Source organism: Lissotriton vulgaris, chromosome 9, assembly GCF_964263255.1.
Source record: "Lissotriton vulgaris chromosome 9, aLisVul1.2, whole genome shotgun sequence".
Lineage (NCBI taxonomy): Eukaryota > Metazoa > Chordata > Amphibia > Caudata > Salamandridae > Lissotriton > Lissotriton vulgaris.
This window is the reverse complement of record NC_141697.1, coordinates 656,549,335-656,574,337: the sequence shown is the minus strand read 5'-3', so window position 1 is coordinate 656,574,337 and position 25,003 is coordinate 656,549,335. Positions and strand designations below refer to the sequence as shown.

General features: G+C 45.3%; 1 protein-coding gene across 1 annotated transcript in view; it reads right to left on the bottom strand.

The window, feature by feature from the left end:
• Positions 1–19,944, bottom strand: part of LOC147692056 (NF-kappa-B inhibitor epsilon-like) — a 105,100-nt gene extending 85,156 nt beyond the window's left edge. The window contains exon 1 of the mRNA XM_086938360.1: positions 19,447–19,944. Within this exon, the coding sequence (XP_086794486.1) occupies positions 19,447–19,703 (257 nt within the window). The 5' untranslated portion in view covers positions 19,704–19,944. The remainder of the gene's footprint in view (positions 1–19,446) is intronic.
• Positions 19,945–25,003: the final 5,059 nt, after the last annotated feature.

Here is a 25,003-nt window from a genome sequence, read left to right as displayed (position 1 = left end):
TACCAGCAGCCTCAGATATACATATGTTCTGGGAATGCCCCCACATATCTGTTTTTTGGAAGGAGATTAAAGTCACCTTAGATTCAATTCTCAAGACCAACATTCCTTTACCCTACCACTTGTCATTTTCGGGTTTGATCAGAATATCACTGGGGCAGTGCGGTCCTTTTTATTCTATGCTATCCTGTTGGCAAGACGGCAGATATGCATGCACTGGGCGGATACCATCCCTCCCACACACTCCGCTTGGCTAACTTCACTCTATGAAACATCTAAGGTAGATTTGAAAAGAACTTGTAGAGTCCAGAGCCTCGCATTTTGGAAACTTTTGATAGATTGGAAGTGAAGCTTTCTTCGCCTTTTTTTTGTTTTTTTTTTGTTTCCCCCCCCCCCCCCAAAGATCCGATGATTATGCCCATTTACTCCATGGCTTAGTTTTGTGGTCTGCCCCGACTCCGTTGTCACATACTGGCCTTACAGGTATGAAGTTGCCTAGAGGAGCGTTAATAAGGTGCATTGTATATCCTACCAACTCGTAATAACTTCCGCCTAGCTTGTGTAGCGGCTCAATTTCCAGGGCCTTGCTCCCAATGGCAGTGAGCTGGTCGGGTTGATTTCTTTGCATCTAAGGAACGTGTGTCGGGCAGATGAGGAGTAAAAAAAAAAAAGAGAGAATACAACAAAAAATGGCACGTTTCACTCACAAAACGATACACTATTAAACACCAATGTACCTAGCCCAGAAAATCACACTAGCAGGAGAATACAGAGTTTCCCGGAGTCATGGAGATCTATTACTGAAACCAGCCCTTTTCCGAAAGAAAAAAACTTATGACCAAGCTTTCTCTGGTGCAGCACCAAGAATTTGGAATGCTCTCCCCCCCGAACATTATAAGAATTCCGTCAATTTCTGCTTTAAAAAATAAGGCCAAAATCCTTTTTTATGAGCAAATTCCTTCCATAATTTCAGCAAACTAGACATTATCAGATAACCTTATTTTTCACACACTGGCTACCAGACATCGACCCCTAACCATCATTTTGGACTGGCATATATGAGTGTTATAGCATAAAGGTTTCTCTCTGATACCTTATTTTGGGTCATGTTCGCGCTATATAAAACACCAAATAAATTAAATTATGATAGCCAGCACAGTCTGGGTCCTCCAGGCATCTAGCCACCCGTGGATGAAACCTAAAGTCAACGTACTCAGGATTCCACTCCAACTATTCTAACCCATTACATAAGCCCACAACAAATCTCCCACTTAATAGACAAAAAAAATCATAATTACAATTTGAAAATTATGGAAAGAGAAACGATCTGAATATGACAGGTATTCTATTTAGTATGAACAATATAATCACCTTACCACGCGTGTTGTATCTTGCTAGTTATAGAGCAACTAGTTCCAAGCCCATTATCCCCTTCACAATTAAAGGAATCTGCCACAGCATTAGTTGCATCCTCTGTAGCACCCTGTGTTTCCCAATTGATATCAACCAGTTCACATCTGTCCCCTGATTAAGCAAGGATTCAAGAAAACAAAACTTGCTTAGAGCATTCCTTCAATTCTTTTTCACTAACCATTAAAAGCTGTACAATGAGACGAAATCGAATATATACCAGACACTGACACAAGAAAAGCTTAACGCATGCTTAATTAACGTAGAATAATTGCAACGCGAATAAAACTTGCTTTAACTTGGAAAAATGATTTGCGCATGTGCAAACCTGAATTACGTAAAAGTAACGTGACTAACTTGCGTTAAGAGGGAAAACTCGCACGCATGCGCAAGAAGGACTAACATGTAACCCTGGACGAAGTACTATGCTACACTTGCGTAGTTTGCGAAGTTTGTGTTAGTTCGCACTATGCGAATTGCACGTAGCACAGTGCAAACATGCGTAGCGGTAAGTTTTTGCTTGCTCGCGGTCCTCATCGTCAAGTTGGTGACTGCGAGCAAGCAAAATGACATCCCGGCGAGACTTTTTCCTCGTTCACAATCAGCAACATCAAGTTGCCGATCATGAGCGTGGAAAATAAACCTCCCGGCGAGATTCTCAAAGCGGGGAGGTCAGGTTTCTCATTGCGAGTGGTCGCGTGTGCTCGCAACCGCTCACAATGAGAAACTACCAGTCCGCGTTGAGAAAGCTGCCGCTCGAGTAGAAATCTACTCGAGCGGCAGAAAACGACCACTTGCACTGTGCAAGATGCGGTTTGCACTGATTGCACAGTGCAGACTAGCATCCGGCACTGTGCAATCAGTGCAAACAGCATTTTGTACAGTGCACTACGCAGTAAGTGCAGCTCGCATAGTGCGAAGTGCAGTTCGCGTAGCTACGCATAGCGCTACTACGCCCAGGGTTACTAACATGCAGTCTGAGGCACCGCATGCCCGGCATCTGCTTGCTTGAACTCAAAGGAAAGCTGCTATTGGTAATGCTTTTGCTCAAGGGAATATTAATAACATGGGATAGAGTAGAAGTGGGTGGTGAACAGTGAAACTATATATTTGAGAAATGAATACCTATTTGTGATTCCTTTATTAATAGTGTGCATTTGGGACTACTATCGTACATGACCGAAATGAAAATAGGATAAAATAGAGCAGTGCTTGCTCAGTAAATTCATGATGTGACCGGATGACCGAAAGAGTTGAATGACTGCCAAAGAACAAGGACAGAAGTCGTGAGAAAAGTAAGACATGTATCCCTCTTCATTGGAGCCTGTATTAAATGGTAATAAGTATTGCAACAATACATGTATGAGAATTAACCCTTTAAGTGCGCCCGTCGGCCAAAGGCCGTTGCAAGCTCTACCTCTGTAATGTTGTGCGCGTCCGTAGGCCGGCGCAGCCCCGCCCACTCAATGGAACGCCCACACTGCGGCGGAATTGCCGCCGCGGTTAAGGCGTTAAAGTAGTGAATGAGCTAAAGGGAGGGTTTTGCAGAACAAAAAGAACAATAATAAAAAAGAATATGTCAGCATGGTGTAATGAAAACTCCCCAAGCCCCGTCTAATCATATTCCGTACTTCATCAATATTTGCAACTATTGAAGGTGGGATGTTAAGAAATAAAGACTATAACTAGAGTGACTTAAGTTAGACATCATCAATGCTGAGAGAACGCAAGAGGCGAGAGCTGCCAGAAGCAAAGAAGAGAGAGCAGACTGGGAAGATGCAGATCCAAATGACAGCTTGATTAGATCCGAAGATTCTGGAAGAACATCGAGGAGGGAGAGAATGTAAGAGAGGGATGAGCCCTGGTGCGTCGGGTTTATAGAGAAGTCTAGTAAGTATCTGTCCTGTCCTGATCCTGTCCTATAGTCCTGGTCTCCTGACCCTAATTCAGGAGACCCTTACCAGTCCTTTGGCCAGAGGGGTGGTTTTCAGTATTTCATTAGGTAATTATCGTTCTGTCTCAAATTTGCATAATTCTTTGCAAATATATTTCATTATATGTCCTTTTGTCTCTACATCTATCCACTCTTTTTGCCTTTAATTTTGTTGAATGAATCCTGTGTTAATGAATGTTCTTGCCAAATGAATTTTTCTCTCCCATGCTAAGAATGATGGAGTTTGCACTGTGAATCTGTAGTGTAAGCGATCAATTTATGACTGAAATCTTATATAAAGCTTATGAATCTTTCCCAGAGTCTGTGGTTATTTCACTGAGATCTGTGGATTAGTTAAATAGTTGTTAATATCACCATCAACTAACTCAACTAATGGTCCATCGACCAGAGGAAAGAGTGTTGATTTGTGAAGATTAGTTAGGCATTGAAGGGTTGATTTAAACTGAATTCTGGTTACAGGGAATTAACTAATCAGAACTTAATTGAATTATAAAAACCTTGATTCCCAGCGGATTTGGCCAGGGAGTGTGATATGGGCCCCATTGAAATACTTGGTTTGGTGAATAGTTCAACCTTGGCCTTCCGCTGGATCACCCCTACTCCACAGCCTCAACCGTTTCATCATTTAACCATCTGATATAATCTCAGTTGCCCTTATTATTATAGTTCATCCAAGTATCATTTAGTCCAACAGCTACCCTGTTGAGGTTTCATACCATACCATCTCTCAATCTTACAGAATTTTCTAAAATGATCACTGCTTCCTCAGGGTCAGAAAATTGACGCTCATGCACACCCAACCATGATCCTTGATTTTTGTAGGCTTGACACTGTGTTTTGAGTTGGATGGAACTTTACACTCATCTCTTCCAAGGACCACTGTTCCACACATTCGCAGAACAAATAACCAGGATTGTACTTTGAACTTGGTTTACTCCCTCTGATAGTCACAAACAGATTTAGACATGTAGCCTCATTAATTGTGACATAACAAACTGGTCTGCCTATCTGGGTAATACAGTCCTCAATGCTACTATTGGCAGATTGAATGGTTTTTGCTTTATTCCTAGTTTTTTTAAATAACACTTTGCCTTATTAGACATGAATTGTGCCCGATTGCCACTCAAAATAGTCACTGGAATACATTAAGAAACAAAGGTTTCATTTGAAAACTCCAAAATGGAATACTGATCCGTTTGAACCACTTTAGCTACTGGCCATCTTGAAAACAAATAAATCAGCACAATAATATATTTTTTGGGGACATCTACTGGACCCATGATATCAACTGTAACACACTCCCATAGATACTTTGAAATGGGAGGTCTTAAAGTGTGCTGTGACTTATTCACCATAGAACAATTCTTGCACTCTCTTACAAACCTTTCAACTGTCAGATCAACCCCAGACCACAACATTTGTTTACTGCAGCTTTTGTTCTAACTATGCCAACACGGCCCTCATGACAAAATACTATGACCATGGTACTTAATCCATCTGCGGGAATACGTCTGCCACCTCTGAGAACCATACCATTATCTATGGTTAGCTCTGATCTTACCTCACAAAGGTTCTATCTAATAACCCCAATAAATGCCTCTTTATTAGTTCAGTTATCAATAATAATAACTTAACCTTCTGTAACACTGTATCTTTCTTGTATTCTACTTCCAACTCATCATTCTTTATAGATGATGTGCCACGGTTGTGTGTTAAGGCCACTGAAAACCCATTCTACACTTCATCTTCACATTACTCCACGTGGACCAGCATCCTAGATTTTAAAAAAAAACAGCTAACAAATTATCCTTTTCTGGTGTGTCAATTATTTTGTAGACAAAACTGTGTATATGCATATAAATGTTTTCAATTCTGGATAAGGTGTTAAGTGTACCTTCAGTTGATATACGTTTGACCTGTGGTTTATGGATGATACAGGGTTTACCCGATATAAATGACCTGAAATTATCCAACACCCATCTATAAACTAAGGCCTCTTGCTCAATGATCAGGTATTTCTCCTCAGAAGGAGACAGTGATGATCTTGAAACATAAGCAATCACGTTCTTTCCCATTTTAACCATCTGAGTTGAAACTGCCCTTAGATATTTGCTGCTTGCAAGAGTGTTAATGATACCATCAACACCAGGATCAAAACTTTTTAAAGCAGAAGCATTAGCAATCGCAGTTTTAAATAGTTTGAAAATCCTTCATGCTATCAGGTGACCAATCAAATGCATTCTTATTTTTAAGTAACTGCCTGATAATGTATGTTCTCTCTGCTAAATTTGGAATATAATATACATAACATCCTGCCAGTTCCAAAAATGACCAAATGTCAGCCTTGTTAATGGGTCTGGTTGCATCATCAATCACACGCACCAGGGTGGGTTTAGGTCTAACTCATCAATAATATAACCACGGTAAGCAACATTATTCTCTACAAATGTCATTTAGAAAATTCCACTATTAGTCCTTTCTCCTTCAGTATATTTTAAGCTTTCATCAAACTGTAATCACACTCAGTTATATCTCTCCTCAAAGAGTCACGCTGTAAAAAAATGTAATACCGCTTTCTTTGAAAACATAGGATGCTGGAAAACAGCATCTGCCAAAGCCTGATAGCATTTGGTTAAACTTAAACCAGCTGAAAGGGGTAATAAACAATGTAAGTTTCATAAACTCTGGGGACAGAAAGACTTGGTGGTAAGCAGATGACAGTTTAATGGTTGAAAAACACCTTACACCATTGAAACATGGTATCACCTTATTTTTTTTTTGTTGGAAGAAACAATCTGTTGATAATCATATTATATTTTAAATGGAGTAAATCTACACACAATCCTTTTTTTGCCTTTGCTGCATCGAGCTACAACCAATGGAGAAATCCAATTTCTAGTTTCAATTGGTTCTATTACATCCAATGGTACTAATTACTCTAGTTCCTTTGAAACCTTATCTCTGATCTTAACAGGAACTTTTCAGAACTTGTGTAGTTTTTTTTATTGCATTACCCATAAGCATTATTTTGTGTTCAAAAGCTTTGAGGTTGCCCAGTGTGCTGCTAAACTCTGTGGGAAATCTTTGTAACATTTGGTTTCTAACTGCTAACCCATTGTCAACATCCAACACCTGCTCCTTACAACTGGGATCCAAAACAATATGTAACTTAATTAGATCGAACCACCCAACACCGCTGGTCCTTTTTTTGCAATGTATAACTTCCCACAGGAATGTCTGTTCTTGAACTTGAATGCGAACCATCTGAATCCCTACAGGTCTATTCTTTCACCACTGTATCCTCAGGATGTGTGTCTGATTTTATTGATGATTCCTCATAACATTTCCACAAACTGAGACCTACACACACATCTCTTCATTAATAATAGTATTTGGAGAACTAGTCTGCAAAAATCTTCAATTGTACACCCTGATAGCCATCGAAAACTCTGGTTTGTTTGTAGTTCAGAAAACACACTTTCCACTCCACTTATAATATGGGCTCTGTACCAGATGGCTAACATGCATGCACTGAACTGATGCTAAAACACGGTGTACTCATATTGTGGCTTGATGGAATTGTCCAGTGTACAGTTTTCAGCACAAAGCCGGACTAGTTCACTGCCCGCTCGCACTTTACTACTTTGAAATATGAGAAAACTCTACGGTAGAGGAAAATATCCAATATTTCTTTTGAGTAAAACTGTAGGCATTGCACGCACTTTACTTTGAAATATGAGAAAATTCTACAGCAGATGAAAATATCCAAAATTTCTTTTGAGTAAAACTGTAGGCATTGCACAATTTAAACTGAGAGTAATACACCAAGGTAATGACAAATATGAAATAGAATTCCACGTTATCCAAAAGGAACTTGCACGTTTTGACTGCTGTAACTATAATTCAAAATTGCTGTAACTATAATTCAAAATTGCATTGCCACTACAATCCTGTAATGGCCAACTGCAAGAATTATATTGATGCAGTTGCCAATGATCTTGACAACAAAGTATGCCAATACCGTGTGATCTTTTCCTTGTCATCTGATCACTTTGCCCAAAACAAAGATGGATGACATGCAAGGCATGTTACGTGACGTCACGCGATACTGTCAACAATGTTTTCTGTGCAAAGGGTTGAATGCACACGCGAGGTCTCGCAGACGAAGGGTCGCGCATCCTTAATTATATGAAGTGTGAATCGAGGTTTCTAAGTTAAACTACACAGTTCCACCTGCAGCAAAGAGGGCGCTTTGATTGAAAGCTTCACATTCCGTTGACCAAACGGTCATACTTTGATAGCAATGATTGACAGGTATCTTCTCCTGACCACAGGTAATAACCCAATATTGTCCTATAATCCTCTTCCTCAATGCGATCAGCAGATTATAATCCAATGGAAGTTAATTTAATTTAGTGCCCCTTGCACCATGCCCATTTGATAAAAATGCCTGAACAAATCTTCCCTGCGCAATCAAAGGTTCCTCCTCAGGTGTGCTTGTCACCACTTGTTATGTTATTTAGCACACTGACACGTAGCAGATTCAAGCAAGTTTATTGTACCAGGGGTCGTTACAACAATCAGCTCAACCCATGTCCTCCCAGCATCTGTCAACACTTGAATTGAATCTAGAGTCAACATTGTAAAGACTCCATTCAAACTATTCCAACGCATGACATAAGCCCACAACAATGTACACGAATGAAACTGACTAGGCCACGCCCCAGTGACTGAAACAATAGCTCTGAGTTATGTTACTGCAGTTTGGAAGTCAGGCAAGAATTTCCTCACTGCATGCAAAGAGTGCACTGTGGGAGGCAGCTTGTGCGGCTGAAGTGACGAATACAACAGCGGAGTGGGAGCACTGCAGATTTCACAGGCTCACACTCTACCAACCTCTATGGGCCCACTCACTTTAAAAGAGAACACAGCTGCAGAGTGGTCCAATGTCAGATGCAAAATCACTGTGCATGCTTTGATTTTTAGAACATTCTGAAGTAAAACTACAAAACTCAGAATGCAAAGTGTTTTGGGTTTTTAAAAGATAACCTTACTGAAGGTCTCATATGATGTTAGGGTTGCTGACAGATTTTTATCACACCTTCATGGCGGGAACAGCCGCATAGACAGTAAGGTTAGCACAGGGAAATTAAGTGATTTGTCTAGAATCACAGGAGGTTGAGGCAACGCTGGGACTGGGAAGACTACAGTTTTGACAGTCAAGTCACATCTCCTCCTGACATGTAGGCATGAGCGAAGGAGCTGGGGGTGGGATAAAACACCCTCTCACGCACATTTTGAGGTGAAGTGGATGCAGGGGACAATATCCGCCCTAGATTTTAAGTGGAAAGATATGTGCACTTCCTCTGTGAAGCCAAGCTGCATATCAGCTAGGGCTCCTTGAAGCACTGTAACCTGAGGAGCATTATCCAGGGGGAGGAGGGGCAGGGGGTGGGAGCATGGATGGAGGGAGGATCCGAGACCTCTTTGTTTAGCTAATTATTCAATGGCAGTCATTAAGCTCCCCTTTATTTTTTTTGTCATGACAGACAGCAAATGGGTAGGCTGGAGCTGATATTTTATGTTACTGTTATTTCTGCGTCAGCTAACTGGAGAAAAAATGATTTTAACAGAGGCTTAACACCCCAATGACCACTATTAAATAGTTAGCAAATCAAAGAGGTCCGGGTGCCCCTACGGAGTCTGCTCTAGCAGAATGATTGCAGGCAGGCATGTTCTGTCACTATGATTGAGCTTTAGTGTCTGTCAAAACATTCCACATGGAAAAACACACCTTTTAAAAAAATATTTCTTTATTGATAATATGCAGAACAATGCAACAGTGTCACATGAACATCAGATAGAGCTATGTTCTAGCAAATGAAAACAGACCATTTATCTAATATTGGAGCAGACACAAAACACCATGACTCCTCTCTCTCTACAAAGCAATTCCAACCACCAAGACACCGAAAGATCTCTCACACTGCTGGACATCCACGCCCAGGGCTCCTCTAGAGCAGCCGCTCAGCGGTACCTGCATCAGGTCTACATCTGATTCGGTCTCTGTGACTGGGATCAACATTTCCTGTAACATCTCAGCCCATTTAAAACAGTCTCCCTCCAATTTATTATCAGTCCTGACCTTTTACATCCAGCGTTCTTCGGCCAGCGCCCATTTACCCATATCCCTGCTCCAGTGCCAGTAGTAAGTCCCAGAGAGGACATCCATCAGATAGTTATGCTTCTATTAGCTAACACAAGCTCCAACAATGTAAATTATAGTAAACCCGGCTCCCATTCAGGCTTGGTATCAGATTAAGCATAAAATGCTGCACCAGCTTGTCTATATGTATGTCGGTCACCTCCCTGAGTCGGCGGACAACCATGCTCCAGTAATCCAACAGGTCTGGATACCCCCACGCCATGTGCATGAAGTCTGCAGCAGCCCCTGCACACCAGGGGCAATCACTTCATCTCGTTTTATATGTCCCACTCAAACTCTTATGCGAAAGGTACGCTCAGTGTAGGACATACAAATGCGTCAGCTTGAATTGCGTATTACGATAAATTCCCCTCACTATGGCACGCGCCTTCATCCAGGTGCTATCTGTGAGGGAGTCCCCTAGATCTTCAATGTCAACTGCACCTAGCCAGCAACTGGACTGCAGGTCGAACTCACTGCAGCACTCCATATAATCATGTGATTAGCCTCCGGGTGACTCCGCCATTGAGCAAGACCTCCAGCGTGAGAGCGGGCTGCGGGGTCTCCGGGGAAGCCGGGCCAGATTTCTCAGGCTATTTTTGTACGTTGAGCAAAATGTACAAATTGTCCAGGTCCAACCCCAAGCACCTCTCTTGCCTCCCCAAACGCCATACACTGTTCCCCCGAGTAGAGGTCCCCTGCGTTTCAGAACCACCACCAATACACGCCGTTATGGACATGGCCTCCTTAATTTGAAAGAAGGGCCTCACCCACCACAGTGGTAGGCGCATAGAAAACGGGACCAGGTGTAGGACTCGACGGACCGCCAACTCCCATGTGTGTGCCATCTGCCGTACTATGTATGTGTGCCTTGTATTCGCCTGGGCTCCTGCCATGAGGCAAAGGGGCAGTTTAGCTTCTCCCACTGTGCCTGTCAGTAGTCTTTTCTCCTCGTTAGGGCCTTCAGCGCACCAGTGTGTGGCATGTTGTAACTGAGACACCATGTAGTATAATTCTATTTCCGGCAGTCCAAGCCCCCCTTTTTCCATATTTAATTTAAGGACCCGGAACACTCCCCTACGGATTTTGCCAGCCCAAACCAGAGCCCCCAGAGGGCTGTCCAACGTCTTCCATGTTGAGCACGCAACGGGAAACTGCGTGTTCTGCAGCACAAAGAGACAGCAGGGCAGGAATACCATTTTGGCAAGCACCACCCTACTAGCGACTGATAATGGTTATTTACTCCAGCAAGCTACTGAGGTCTCTAGGCCGGCCAGGAATCTGCCCATATTGCATCTATATTGTCACTTGGCAGCACGTGCCACCTGTATACCGAGGTAGTGGAACCATTTGGTTTCCCAGCGCAGGCCCAAGTCAGGGAGGGGACCCCTAGGATCCCCAGTCCAACTCACAAAAGGGGAAACCAGGGACTTACCCACGTTCACGCTAAGTCTGGTTTTGAAAGGTACATCAAAGCGTGATCTATGTATAGGGACACTGTATGCTCGGTATCTCCCACCTGTATCCCCCCGACCCTAAGCTCAGACCGCAGATATTGCGCCAATGGTTCAATAGCCAGAGCGAACAGCAGATGGGAAAGGGGGCATCCCTGTCTAGTTCCCAGCTGTACCTCAATCTTGTCAGAGACCATCTATCTAGATTAGACCTTCGCTGATCGCGCAGATTACAGCAGAGATATCCACGTGAGCATTTGCACCCTCAACAGGGCATGAGAAAGCACCATCCTCAGGTATCCCCAATTGACTGTGTCGAAGACCTTCTCTATGTCTAATTCTACCACCACCATATAAGTCTATGAGTCACACACAGAATGCATGACATGCGTGAGCTTACAGATGTTCATAAGGGTGCTTTTCTGGGGGATAAACTTTATGTACAAGCAATCCCTCGCAATCTATTGGCGAGAATCTTAGAGAGGACCTTCGCGTCTATATTAATCATGGACAGCAGCCGGTGTGAGCTTGGGTTCTCCAGCTGATGTCCCGGCTTGGGGAGCATAAAAGCACACCCTTAAATCTTACGACTATGTAGACGTATGTACTGTCAGTTTTATTTAGGTGCAATAAGTGTATTTATTAATCTATATTCTAATACCAATTCAATAACATAAATTGAATACTTGAACATAAAGCACTGACCGTTTACATTAAATGGGAGAAAGAAGAATATAACCCTACAGTCTCTTGCTGTACAATATGCGGTCAGGGGCTCAAATCCTAGTTTCCCCTGTTGACCAAAGTGTGTGATCCACTGCCCATTGCTTTACTTGACTATGTATCATTTTCCTTAATCATCCAGTTTGTGAGTACATTGAAGTAATTCGGTACAGTGGTCTGTTTTCTGCAAAAATCTCACTTATATATGGTTAATATAAAATAATCTTGCTTAACATTTAATAACAATAAATAGAGAAGATGACAAATGACATTTTGGGTAACTTGTAGCAACGTTGTCAGTGCATGTGGGTATGTCTGAATGTTTCATTTTTTTTTTAAATGACTAAAAATTACTACAAATGACATACGGTGATCAGCCACACTTTATAAATCCTGATTGATTGGTTTACTGATTGACACATGCCGCTCAATTCAGTGATAGGCACTTAATCGCCACACTGACAAATGTAGAAACATATATTTTTCATTTTATAGTTTTTATCATATTTTTTCATGACATCTGTTGCCTGATTTACATCAGTTGGGGGCTTGGTTTGTGATGTGCCTCTTGGTAACAAACCATACCTCTAGCACTTCCCCTGCTGTCCGTGTCCCTCCCAGAAATGTAGTGTCTCCTACGCTCTTGCGTGCAGAGTCATAATTGCGGTCATGTTTGTGTAGGTGGGCTGAAATGTAGTGCATTCATAGTAGAAATCTGAATTGGAAATGTTTATGCCTATAGTTTAAAGAGATGATCGCAATTTGAGCACAGCATGAGCACCAACATTTATCGCTCAAAGTTGTGTCCAAGTTCCTTTCTCATGCGGTATGACTTTGTCCTAAGTCTACAAATTCGCCATAGCCTGACCAGAGTTATACTGGCCCTGATTAGAAATGTACTGTCCAGGAAAAGGTGGCCCGGTTGAGTGAAGGACCTGTCTTATAGTACCTTCCTAACCAGCCATTGCCCTGTCAATGGAGGTGCAGGGCTGTCTATGAGTGGCATAACAGGGAGGTTAGTAAGTCACCTCCAGCTCGTCTTTATACATGTTGCATGAAAGGACCACGCCATACATCCGGCCTGCCAGGCGTGGTGTTGCCCAGTACCTGCGTGAGTTTGGGCTTCCTCTCTGATAACATGCTGTAACAGTTGATGGGTAGGATACCAAAATACTTCAAATTGTGGTTTTGAAGCAAAGTAAGTGTTTTTCAATGTCCAGGACTACAGATCCACTGCTGTGTATGGGAGCCAGTCGAAAGGCATTGTCCTTGTTGGTAGGCGCGGCAGCTGACCAGAGCACACTATGATCATGGACAGGAAGCACACAGGGGCGAAGTTGAATGTGGGATGGAGCCAGAGAGGAACAAGAGATGAGAAGTCGAAACAGGCCGTGGGGTGGATGGAGGTCCGCGAAAGAGCAGGCTCAGGGCTCACACTTTGGTACCTAACGAGAGATGACCCGCATACCTGGTCCACCTGCTGCCCTTTATCCAGCCGCTGCATAACAGACTCTGCATGGGAGAGTGAGGCTGCACCATGTCAAACCAATTTGGACATCGGCAACAGCAGGTTCCAAAAGAAGGTTCTACTACTGGGACCTTGGATGTTATTAAATAGGTATAAGAATCTGGGGACCACCACCATTTTAACACTGGCAAATTTGCCAGCCATAGACAGAAGCAGAGCAACCCAGTTTGTTCCATGATGGCGGCCTTAGTTATCTTGCAATATCTGCCTTTGTCATGATGAGTGTGAATGTCATGGTAGTATACAGAGTCTGTGTGCTATTGTATTGGGTGCTCCAGCTGGGGTTGCCGTGTGTTGAGGGCAAGTAGGATCATTTCTGATATAGCACAGATGATTTGAATGCCAGAGAATGACCCGAATCTCAAGGATCCCACGTAGGTTGAAGTTTTTTTAAAGAGCATAACACTTTCTGCATAGAGGGAAATCAGGGGTTTTCTGGATAGAAATGCAAGGCCTCTGTGGGAACTGGGCTCCCTCAGCCAACAGACAAGGCGCTCCATGGCTATGGTAAATAACATGATTCAGAAAAGGGGGTGGTGATGAACAGAGTGTCTGAATTAAGCAGACCACTGTTACCCAGTCCAAAGATCAGGGCTTGATCCATCACCGTTTTTTTAGCTCACTGCACCATCCCAGCTCAGAAATTGGCTATATGCAAATTAGTCTGACCCTGGCCCCGTGCATCATGGGAACAGGGCAGACCAAACTACCAAGCCAATTCTTATACTGGGAAGGAAACAAGCTACCGGGGACCGGTTTCTGGCATTTCAGCCGTCTTCGGCCCGGCTTGCTTGAATCCTGATGGTGCAATGAGCAAGGGACTCACATCTGAGTATACCCTTCCACGCTTATGGTGGACAAAAATGATTCAGAAAAGGGGGTGGTGATGAACAGAGTGTCTGAATTAAGCAGACCACTCTTACCCAGTCCAAAGATCAGGGCTTGATCCATCACCGTTTTTTAGCTCACTGCACCATCCCAGCTCAGAAATTGGCTATATGCAAATTAGTCTGACCCTGGCCCAGTGCATCATGGGAACAGGGCAGACCAAACTACCAAGCCAATTCTTATACTGGGAAGGAAACAAGCTACCAGGGACCGGTTTCTGGCATTTCAGCCGTCTTCGGCCCGGCTTGCTTGAATCCTGATGGTGCAATGAGCAAGGGACTCACATCTGAGTATACCCTTCCACGCTTATGGTGGACAAAAATGATTCAGAAAAGGGGGTGGTGATGAACAGAGTGTCTGAATTAAGCAGACCACTCTTACCCAGTCCAAAGATCAGGGCTTGATCCATCACCGTTTTTTAGCTCACTGCACCATCCCAGCTCAGAAATTGCCTATATGCAAATTAGTCTGACCCTGGCCCAGTGCATCATGGGAACAGGGCAGACCAAACTACCAAGCCAATTCTTATACTGGGAAGGAAACAAGCTACCGGGGACCGGTTTCTGGCATTTCAGCCGTCTTCGGCCCGGCTTGCTTGAATCCTGATGGTGCAATGAGCAAGGGACTCACATCTGAGTATACCCTTCCACGCTTATGGTGGACAAAAATGATTCAGAAAAGGGGGTGGTGATGAACAGAGTGTCTGAATTAAGCAGACCACTCTTACCCAGTCCAAAGATCAGGGCTTGATCCATCACCGTTTTTTAGCTCACTGCACCATCCCAGCTCAGAAATTGGCTATATGCAAATTAGTCTGACCCTGGCCCCGTGCATCATGGGAACAGGGCAGACCAAACTACCAAGCCAATTCTTATACTGGGAAGGAAACAAGCTTCCGGGGACCGGTTTCTGGCATTTCAGCTGTCTTCGGCCCGGCTTGCTTGAATCCTGATGGTGCAATGAGCAAGGGACTCACATCTGAGTATACCCTTCCACCCCCTTTTCTGAATCGTTTTTGGCCACTATAGGTGTGGCAGGGTATACTCAGACATGAGTCCCTTTCTCACTGCTCCATCAGGATTCAAACAAGCCGGGCCGAAGACGGCTGAAATGCCAGAAACCGGTCCCCGGTAGCTTGTCTCCTTTCTGGTTAAGAATTGACTTGGTAGTTTAGTCTGCCCTGTTCCCATGATGCACTGGGCCAGGGACAGACTGATTTGCATATAGCCAGGTTCTGAGCTGGGATGGGGCAGTGAGATAAATAACGGTGATGGATCAAGCCCTGATCTTTGGACTGGGTAAGAGTGGTCTGCTTAATTCAGACACTCTGTTCATCACCACCCCCTTTTCTGAATGGTAAATAACATGGCAACAGGGCCGCCCTGGGGTGTCCCCCTGCAGAATGCAAAGTGGTCTGTCTGGTAACAGGTGACCCAGATCATGACTGATGGGGCAGAATATATTTTAATGATGGGACAGAGATAGGTGAAAACACCTTTCTCTTAAGTATTAATCGAAAGGGAGAACAAACTAAATTGAAGGCCTACTTTGCATGTGAATTTACCCCATCTGTGGCAATTATTTTGCAATATTTGCCATTTATTTTGCCAAGGATTCAATTGTATGTATTTATAGGGCTAGCAGTCTTCAGAAGGTGCAAGCTGTCAGGTTTTACCAGGTTTGAATAGAATTGTTAAGGCTGCCTCCTCTGAGAGTACACACGATCTTTAGTGCTTTCCCAAAGACAATCAAGATATTCTTGGTCTGAATGTCCTTATATTCTTTACTGAAACAGCTGTTAGGCTTTTGAGGCGTTGGGTTTGCACTGGTCAGTCAACTGTGCTCACTATTTCTTCTTTGACGAGAGATTCACGCAAGGTAGGATGGCCAGGCGTCCCAAATTTGCCAAGACGGTCATGGTGTTTCCCTATCTGTCTGGGCAGATTTTGACAAATTCGGATCATGTTCCAGTTTTTAGAAAGGATTGACTGAAAATAGTGGGAGGCACATTTTTATTTCTTCCAAACAGGGATGAAGATTAGTCAGTGAGATTCGGGATGTGAATCCCAAATTTCTCAACTAAAAAAAAGGGGGGCTGTAGAGCGAAAGGGTGAGCTGACCAAGGTTCGGGATGGACTGTTCCAATGGGGACTACTGATTTGCCTTAGGTGGGCCTCTTGGGCCAATTTAGAGTTTGGAAGAGAGTTTCTCCATTGCAACGGTGATGGAGTACCCGGCCTTCCAAACTAAAAGTCTGCCTGGCCAATTTTGAGTCAGGTGGACCGCACGTTTTATGCTGACAGAGTAAAATTTACTCTGTCGTTATATCTTCCTTTGATGGCCTGACAGAGTAGGCGCAGTTGGAGGTAAGCCATCCAACCAGCTGCACTACTTAGACTGGACTGTTAGATGGCTTTTTTTTTTACTCTGTCGGTCGAGGGACAGTAAAAAAAGAAAAATGACCCCGACACCCGGAGAAAACTCCCATGCTGTGTGGATAATCCGTTTTTTTAATTTTTCGAAAATGAACTCCTGCTTTGGGAGTTTGTTTTTGAAAAATAAGAAACAATTGGAAAGGTTTGAGGACCAGCCGTCATGTTTGACGGAGCAGTCTGTCAAACGTTTCCTACATTGACAGGACTTGCCATGATGGCGGTTCCTGCCAGTGTATAGAGAAGCTTGCAGAGTTGGTGGACATCCCTAAATTTGGCAGTCAGAGTAAGGGCAGGGTGGCATACATAAAGTCTTATGCCGCCCTGTCTACCTTTACTCCCTCTGCCCAACCCTTAATCAGGCCTTCAGTCTATAGAAGCACAGTGGGCGAGAAACAATGGTTTGGAATGCTGCCCCGAATGACTGCCAGTGGTAAGCCAATTTGAAAGCATTCAGATGTCGTATTGCCAGTAGTATGCCTGGAAACTTGAGACTCGGGCAACTTTCCAAAATTACTAATACCAATGTTTATGAATTCTAAAAAGCAATACATTTGCATTCATTCAAGAAGTACTTCTATTGGTGCAGATATGCTACCTCCTTGTGACACCTGTTGCTAAATATAGCACTATATGCTCTAAATAAGCATGCACTTGTGTGGTGCTGTTTATTACCTGTGAGGTAGGGGAATAACGCAACCCCCTGCAATGCAGGGCACGGCAGCCCTTCTGGGCCTCTACAAACCTTCAGGAGGCCCACATTCAGCCAGCCAAAGGCCAAATTATATCTGTGAGATATGGGACACAAGGGGCCCTCATCACATTCTGTTGGGGGGGTCATTTTGAATTATGCCACTGCTGTGAGAAGTACTATCCAGTGCAAAAGTACATGATAAATGCACTTATTATGTCTCTGGTGGTTGTAACCAGGCTAACATTAGACGTATATGTGACAGCACTATGGTGTGACTGTATCTAGTGTTCTGCCGCAGAACACAGGCCAAAGTTTTACTTGGTCTCTCCCCTTCCCCTTAGCACCACATATGACCCTGCTTCGCTAGGATGTTGTAAAAGCCCCAGGGCATGTGTCGGGGGTACACGTGGGTGGACAGCGTCCACCCACTATTTTCACAGGGGAAACGCCATCCACCCTGCCAAGAATTTGGGCCCCTCTGAATAATGTGCTGAACTCGTCCCGGTGTAATTTCCAAACACCTGGACACTTTCAGCAGCGCCTGCACATTGTCTGCTTTCCATCTGCAACAAGGTGCAGGGGGCGGGGCTTTCTTATTTAAGACTGCTGCTGGGCCCATAAAAAAGGCCGCATTTGAGGGTTCATCCGGCCTCCTTTTGTGAGTCTCTTGGTTGGGAGCAGTCAGGGGCCTCACACCTGATGCAAATGAAGCGGAGGGGAAACAAAGGTTAGCACTTCACACACACTTAAGAAAGGCAGCTTTTCACTTTGTTTTCACTTTATTCAGTTCCTGTTTAGGAGATGTGCATGCACTGTAAGAATGTCAGATGTGTTGGTCCAGGGCTCGAGTTAGGGTACCACGCGGGTGGACGGCGTCCCCCCACTTATTTTACCGGGTGGACGCCGTCCACCCTGCCAAACAGCTGGACTTCACTCTTTGGCCTCTCTGGGACGAGATCGGAGCGCACCTTTCGTGACGTCACTTCCCGTCGTGACGTCACTTCCGGTGACAGCGTCCCCCCACTTCTCTTTTTAGGACTCGTGCCCTGTGTTGGTGCTTCCCAATATTTACACACAGCAAATTGCATTCATATAGAACTTACAACAACTGAGGCGGCGTTGAAATAATTAAAGTACCACTATTTTTTCTTGTATAGCCCTATTCATCCCAATGCAGGGTTACATCAACATGCGCAAATTACAAGTACAATACATTATATAAGTTTGTAAATGAATGTACCTGATGTGTTACATAAAACTGGGGGATTGCAAGGTGTAGAAGTCACATATCATCTTCCATAGGTCACTGTGCTATTATACTCGAAATGCGCTCAAACGTACACATGACAGACCTGCTAAACATATATGTGAAGGCTTTAGATCTGATGCCACTTCCTGTAAAGTCGTGGCTTGTGATGCCACTTTCTATGATGTCAATTCCTGAGATGCCTTGTGTGATGTCATGCACCATGATGTCGCGAGCCGTAATGTCTAACTAGGTTAGTCCCCCCACTTCTTTTTTTAGGACTTGTGCCCTGACAACCCCAATGCCTAACTGTAAAAGGTCTGGACACCTGTTCCAAAGTTTATGGTCTGATCACCTTTTACCGCCATCTTATCAACGGCCACAGCCCAGACTTGGGTTGCTACCACCCACAACAGAGCAAGGTTATTCTGCACAAAAGCCTTTGGAAAGCTCCCAATTTCAAAAATAAAAAACACATTTTTCATATCTATCTAAGATAGATATGAAAAATTTGTTTTTTATTTGTGGGAGACTATCTTTTGGCATCACCAGCTGAGCTTTGGGGTCCGAAATTTTGAAAGGGGTAATAGAGGACCACTAGCCCCAGTATGCAAAGCAAAAACCTTTAGGCTGGAGGTATTCTTGCACAGACCCCAGTGCGCGAGGACTCTGCTAGGGCCTCTCCAGCCCTTTGTAATCAACAGCTGATCTGGTGCTGTAACGTTCTTGCCGGATCAGGGTTACCTTGGGTTGTGCACTGGACTATCAGTATCTGGGAGCATAATGTAATTAATACCTGTGCAGCGCGTCACTCAGTGCTTTGTAGCTTTGGCGTCTGAAGCCAGTATATTTGTTTTTAAAATACATGAGCTGTATTACCATTAAGGGCTATGTAAAAAGCAGGTGTTTCCTTACGTGTCGCCTTCGTCGGTGAGGAAGGTCCAGGGGTTGGCCCCGGGGTCCCGCAGCAGGGTGGCCGGTGCCTCCCCGCTCCTCTTCTCGCCGTCCAGCGAGCAGTCGGAGCGGAAGCTGTCCAGGAAGCCCGAGTCCACGCGCTCCTCGTCCGGGGCCTCCTCCCAGGCCTTGCAGCCCGGACCCTTCCCCTGGGCCGGCGCCGCGGCGCACTGCCCCCCCTCGCCGCAGGTGCAGGGGCCGCCCTGACGTAAGGCCATGGCGCCGTCTGTCCGCCTCGGCGGGGTACAGTGCACTCCCTGACGGGTGCCCGCCGCCCACTGACGCCCTGACCGGACGGACACGCGCTTCGAGGGAAATTCCCGCGCCCGAAGGATGTGTTCCGGCTGAGGCGACAACAAGACAATTCGCCCGCAGGTGACAGCTCGCTGACGGGGAGTGCCCGCTCGCCCCACTGGTTCTGCCGGTGGCGCCGAGTGTTGTTGAGGCTCGGTTTGTTTTCGGCGTGAGCGGGGGGCGTGTTTTATCCGAGTCGCTCGCTCCTTCTCCTTGACAACAGCGCTGCCGCAGCCAGCGACAGCCTTTTGTCTGATGTTAATGTCGCTGTCTTGCGTGCGACCCTTCTGCTCCTAAGAACCCCCTCCTCTGTTACACGCCTCTGCCTACACCGGGCGGGTTAACCTAGGCTGACGAAAGCACCATACGCAGCTCAATTTTCACAATTCCATAAGTGTAAGGTTGCAAGGTGTAGAAGTCACATATCATCTTCCGTAGGTCATTATCCTCGCTGTGCGCTCAAACGTGCACATGACACACCTGCTAAACATATATGTGAGGGCTTTGTATCTGATGACACTTCTTGTGATGACACTTCCTGTGATGACACTTCCTGTAAAGTCGTGGCTTGTGATGCCACTCTAGAGGTTTTTGGGTGCATTGAATATTATGTTATCTTCACTTCATTATAAAACCAGGACTACATGTCCCAGAATAGAAAACATACGCTGCTGACTTCTTGAGCTTATCACTCACACAGCTGGAAAACTTGAGAAGTCCACACATGAAGGAGAATCACCCTAGGCGGCTTTCGGTTTCGGCCACATCTATTTCATCATGCCCCATGATGGGGGTGAAGTGGCGGTCATCGGGAGCAAGTGTTGCACCTCTTTTTCACTTCTTAACTCTGAGATGTGTCTGTTTTGTGTGTGTGTGTGTGTGTGTGTGTGTGTCTATTGCTGTACGTGTGTCTCTGTGAGTTTTTGCACTTTTGCTGCCTGAGCTGTACTTGTTGGTGCATCTGAGGAAAGCTAGTGGTGTTGCTGCCAGCTTTGTATTTGCTCTGTGTGTATGTGCACGAGGAAGAATGCTTAGTTATTACCTCTACTTGTTCCATGTGTAAGAAGCGTGCAGTTCTCTTACAGGCTGTGCCGGTGAATAATTAATCTCTGCTGCCGTCCTACAATTATGTGTATGGTGGAAGCAGGCGCTGCCGTTACCCTTGTCTTTACTGTACCTGCTGTGCATGTTAGTGAAGCATTCATTGCGCTTGCCAGTGTGGCCTGTGTATGTGTGGTGTAAGCATGCCTCACAATCTCCATGCTGCCCGTCTTCTATATCCGCGACGGACATGTATTGCTGTTGCTCCTACCTGCGCTGTACCATTTCTGTTTATGGGAGAAACTTTACACAAATCCGATTTCTGTGTGCTTGAAACGTGCACTGCTAATTTCCATGTTGTGCCTTTTCCCTGTGTGCGAGGGAAGCTTGCACCGCTGTTCTGTTTTTAAATGGCGTTCGAACGTGTAAAAGGAAGCTTGCACTCTTACTCCCTTTGCTCTGCCTGTTCTAGTGAGTCTTGGATAATGGTTGCATCTGCAGTTTCTATGAGTTGTGGAAGTGAAGCTTGCATTGTTTCTGGCTGTTCTGTACATTTTTTTTATTAGCCAGGACAGTTTGTATTGCTGACACCCATGCTGCACCTGTTAAGTGAATAAAGTATGTTTGTAAGGATGCTGCCTGTGCTTTACCTTTACTCTGTGTTAAAGCTTCACTGCTCTTTGCAGTACATTTTGTGTAGGTGCTGGGAAATTGCACTGCCTCTATCTGAGCAATTCATGGTCTGTATATGAGGGAAAATGGCATTGCAGCTTCCCTTGCTTCACCCAATGATGTGTGCATAATGAAACATGCTTGGCTGCTGCCCTTGTTGCACATGTGTAAGATTACACTGCTGCTGCCCATGCTGCACCTGTTCTGCGTGTGAGGGACACTTGGACTACCTGTGTTGCTCCAGTTCTATGGATTCTACACTGCTGCTACCCCTTTTACATGTTCTGTGTACGAGGAATGTGTGCACTGCTGCTGCTTATTGTGCACTAGTTCTGTAAGTGAAGGAAGCATGCACATCCTGTGCTGCCACTTTCTTTGTGTGACGAACTATGCACTGCTGTTGCCCCATTACATGTTCTGTATGTATGAGGGATGTTTGCTCCTCCGCTGCCCATGGTGCACCTGTTCTGCGTGTGAGAGAAGCTTGCACTACTCGTGTTGGCCCTGTTCGGTGAAATCTACACTGCTGCTACCCCTTTTTCATATTCTGTGAATGAGGAACGTGTGCACTACTGCTGCTTATTCTGCACTATTTCTGTAAATGAGGGAAGCTTGCACGACCTGTGCTGTCACTTTCTCAGTGTGATGAACTATGCACTGCTGTTGCCCCCTTTACATGTTCTGTCTATGCAGAACGTGTGCACTGCTACTGCTGCACCAATTCTGTAAGTAAAAGAAGCTTGCACGACCAGTGTTGCCACTTTCTGTGCGTGATGAACTATGCACTGCTGCCGCCCCCTTTACATATTCTGTGTGTGAGAAATGGTGGCCCTTGTGTGCACTAGTTCTGTAAGTGAGGGAATCTTACAGTATCAGTGTTGCCACTTTCTAAGCGTGATGAACTTTGCACTGCTGCCGCCCCCTTTACATGTTCTGTGTGTGAGAAATGGTGGCCCTTATGTGCACTAGTTCTGTAAGTGAGGGAATATTATAGTATCAGTGTTGCCACTTTCTAAGCGTGATGAACTTTGCACTGCTGCCGCCCCCTTTACATGTTCTGTGTGTGAGAAATGGTGGCCCTTATGTGCACTAGTTCTGTAAGTGAGGGAATCTTGTACTGCCTGTGTTGCCACTTTTCACTGTGTGATGAGCCGAGCACCCCTGCTGCACCCTTTACATGTTCTTTTTTTTTTGTTGGTGCAAGACATTTATTGAATACTGTCAAGGTTACACAGCGTCACGCCAACAACCCGGAGGCTGGCCGCTATCGGTGCACATCAACAGGATGATCAGAGACATAATAAAGCTAGTGCATATATCGTTGTGCAGACATCATATCAATATAGTGACAAGTACATTCTCAACATGACCAAATCAGTTTGTCTCGCTTTTTTTCATTTTTGTTAACTGTAACATGTGCGGTATCCCAATGACCAGTGGGAGGGGCTCGTGCGCCAGTCAGGTGGTGGACCTACATCAATGGGTGGTATAATGCTTGCAGGCCACATAACGGGAATCACACCAAGGCTGGAATAATGTGTCACGTCACATGAGGCAACCAGATGAAGTACCGCATCCGAGGCATAGGGCAGTGAGCAGGCGGGGTAGCACTTTTGGAGCATAAGTGGGTCACCGGTAATGATGAGGGGGGGGGGGGGGGGGGGGGGAAGAGGGGGGAAATAAGGATTGCAGCTCCTGAGACCACACTAGTCTAGCTCGATTCTATCCCCCTGGAACAAGGAACAACACAGCAACATCCCAGCATCCCGACATCAATTGCTGGCATCCACTGGAGGGTCCGTTGTTAAGTAACAGTGCAGCGGGGCCCATATGTCAGTAGGCCTGGAAGTGGGCGGCAATAATTTGGAGTACGTATGCAATTGTTCTTGGCAGTACACCATGTCTTGCACCCAATCCTTGAACTTGGGTGCCCTTCCCCTCCCCCACCTACAGGCCACTCTGCGCTTGGCTAATAGCATGGCCAGTGCCACATATTTGCGATGGGCCGCTTGGAGTGGTTCAACATATCCCAGTAGTGCCACCAACGGGGACGGGTCCACCGTCATGTGTATCATTTTGGAGATTGCCTGAAAAACCTGGTCCCAATAGCGGCATACCCCAGCACACCCCCATGCAAGGTGAAGGAAATCAGCCCCCGGAGCCCCACACCTGTCACAAGTGTCAGTAGATCTCAGCTGGAATCTATGCAGACGCGCCGGTGTGTGATACAACCTGTGTAAGAATTTATAATGAATGATCCTATATCTACTGCTAGAAGATATGCACTCAGTTTGTTGTAAGCAGAATTCCCACTGCCTGTCAGTAAGGGTCATGGCCAAATCCTGTTCCCACTTTTTCCTGGCAGGCAAATCTGTGTAGGTCATGGTTGCACGGACCGATTTATATAGTGTGGACACCAGTTTGTTGGGATTATCGTGTAGCAGTAGGTTCTTTAGGGGGAGAAGTACAGGAGGTTCGTGTGGGAAGTCAGGTGTAATGGCTTGAAACCCGTGCCGGAGCCTGATATAGTAAAACATGTCTAGTGGTGTCGGTTGTATGCCTTCATAAAGCTGGTCTTTGGTGCGAAAGGTGCCATCACGGTACAAGTCCCCCCATGTATGAACATGTATTTTCGTCAACAATTTTTGAAAGCCTGCTTCCTGTAAAAGCGGCAGCTGCGGGTGGTAAGTCAAGGGCAATAGTGGGGCATATAGGAATTGCAAATCGAGTCTCAAAGTGATACGGTTCCACGCAGTCACAGTGCTAAGGACCGTGTTTGGGTTCTTATCCCTGCCTTCTACCGGGGAGTACAGCGCACCTTCAATCGGTGTCGGGTGGGCCAACCAATGTTCAGCCGCCAGTTGGGGCATGTATCTCGGTTGTCGAATCCAGAAGTAGGCATAGTGAGCCTGGGCAGCCTGGTAATAAAGTTCGAAATCTGGAACCCCAAAACCACCTTGCGAGTAGGGTCTGATAAGGATCTCCCATTTGAGTCTAGGTGCCTTTCCACCCCATACCAGCTTGAGTAGCTCCGAGCGCAGCAGCCGAAAAAAATAGGCCCCGGGATGAAACGGTATGTTCAGAAAGAGATACAGAAGCTGAGGGAGTATCACCATCTTGACTAGCGAAGCCCTCCCAGCCATGGACAGGGGAAGGGTTATCCATCTGGAAATATTGTCACTGATCTTATCCATCACTGTGTCATAGTTAGCACGAATCAGTGCCTCCCTATCCTTTTCTACATGTATACCCAGGTATTTAAAATCCCCCTCACACCAAGCAAGCGGGAATTCCAGTGGAAACTGATGTGTTGAGGCAGTGAGTGGGAAAATGCATGACTTGTTCCAGTTAATCTGGACGCCAGAGAGAGCTCCGAATCGTATGAATTCTCTAAGTATGGGATGCAGGTTCTCACCTGGGTGGCGAACATAGAGGGTAATATCATCGGCATACATGGAAATGAGTATCTGCCTCTGAAAACATCGCAATGCACTATCTCGATGATGTTGAC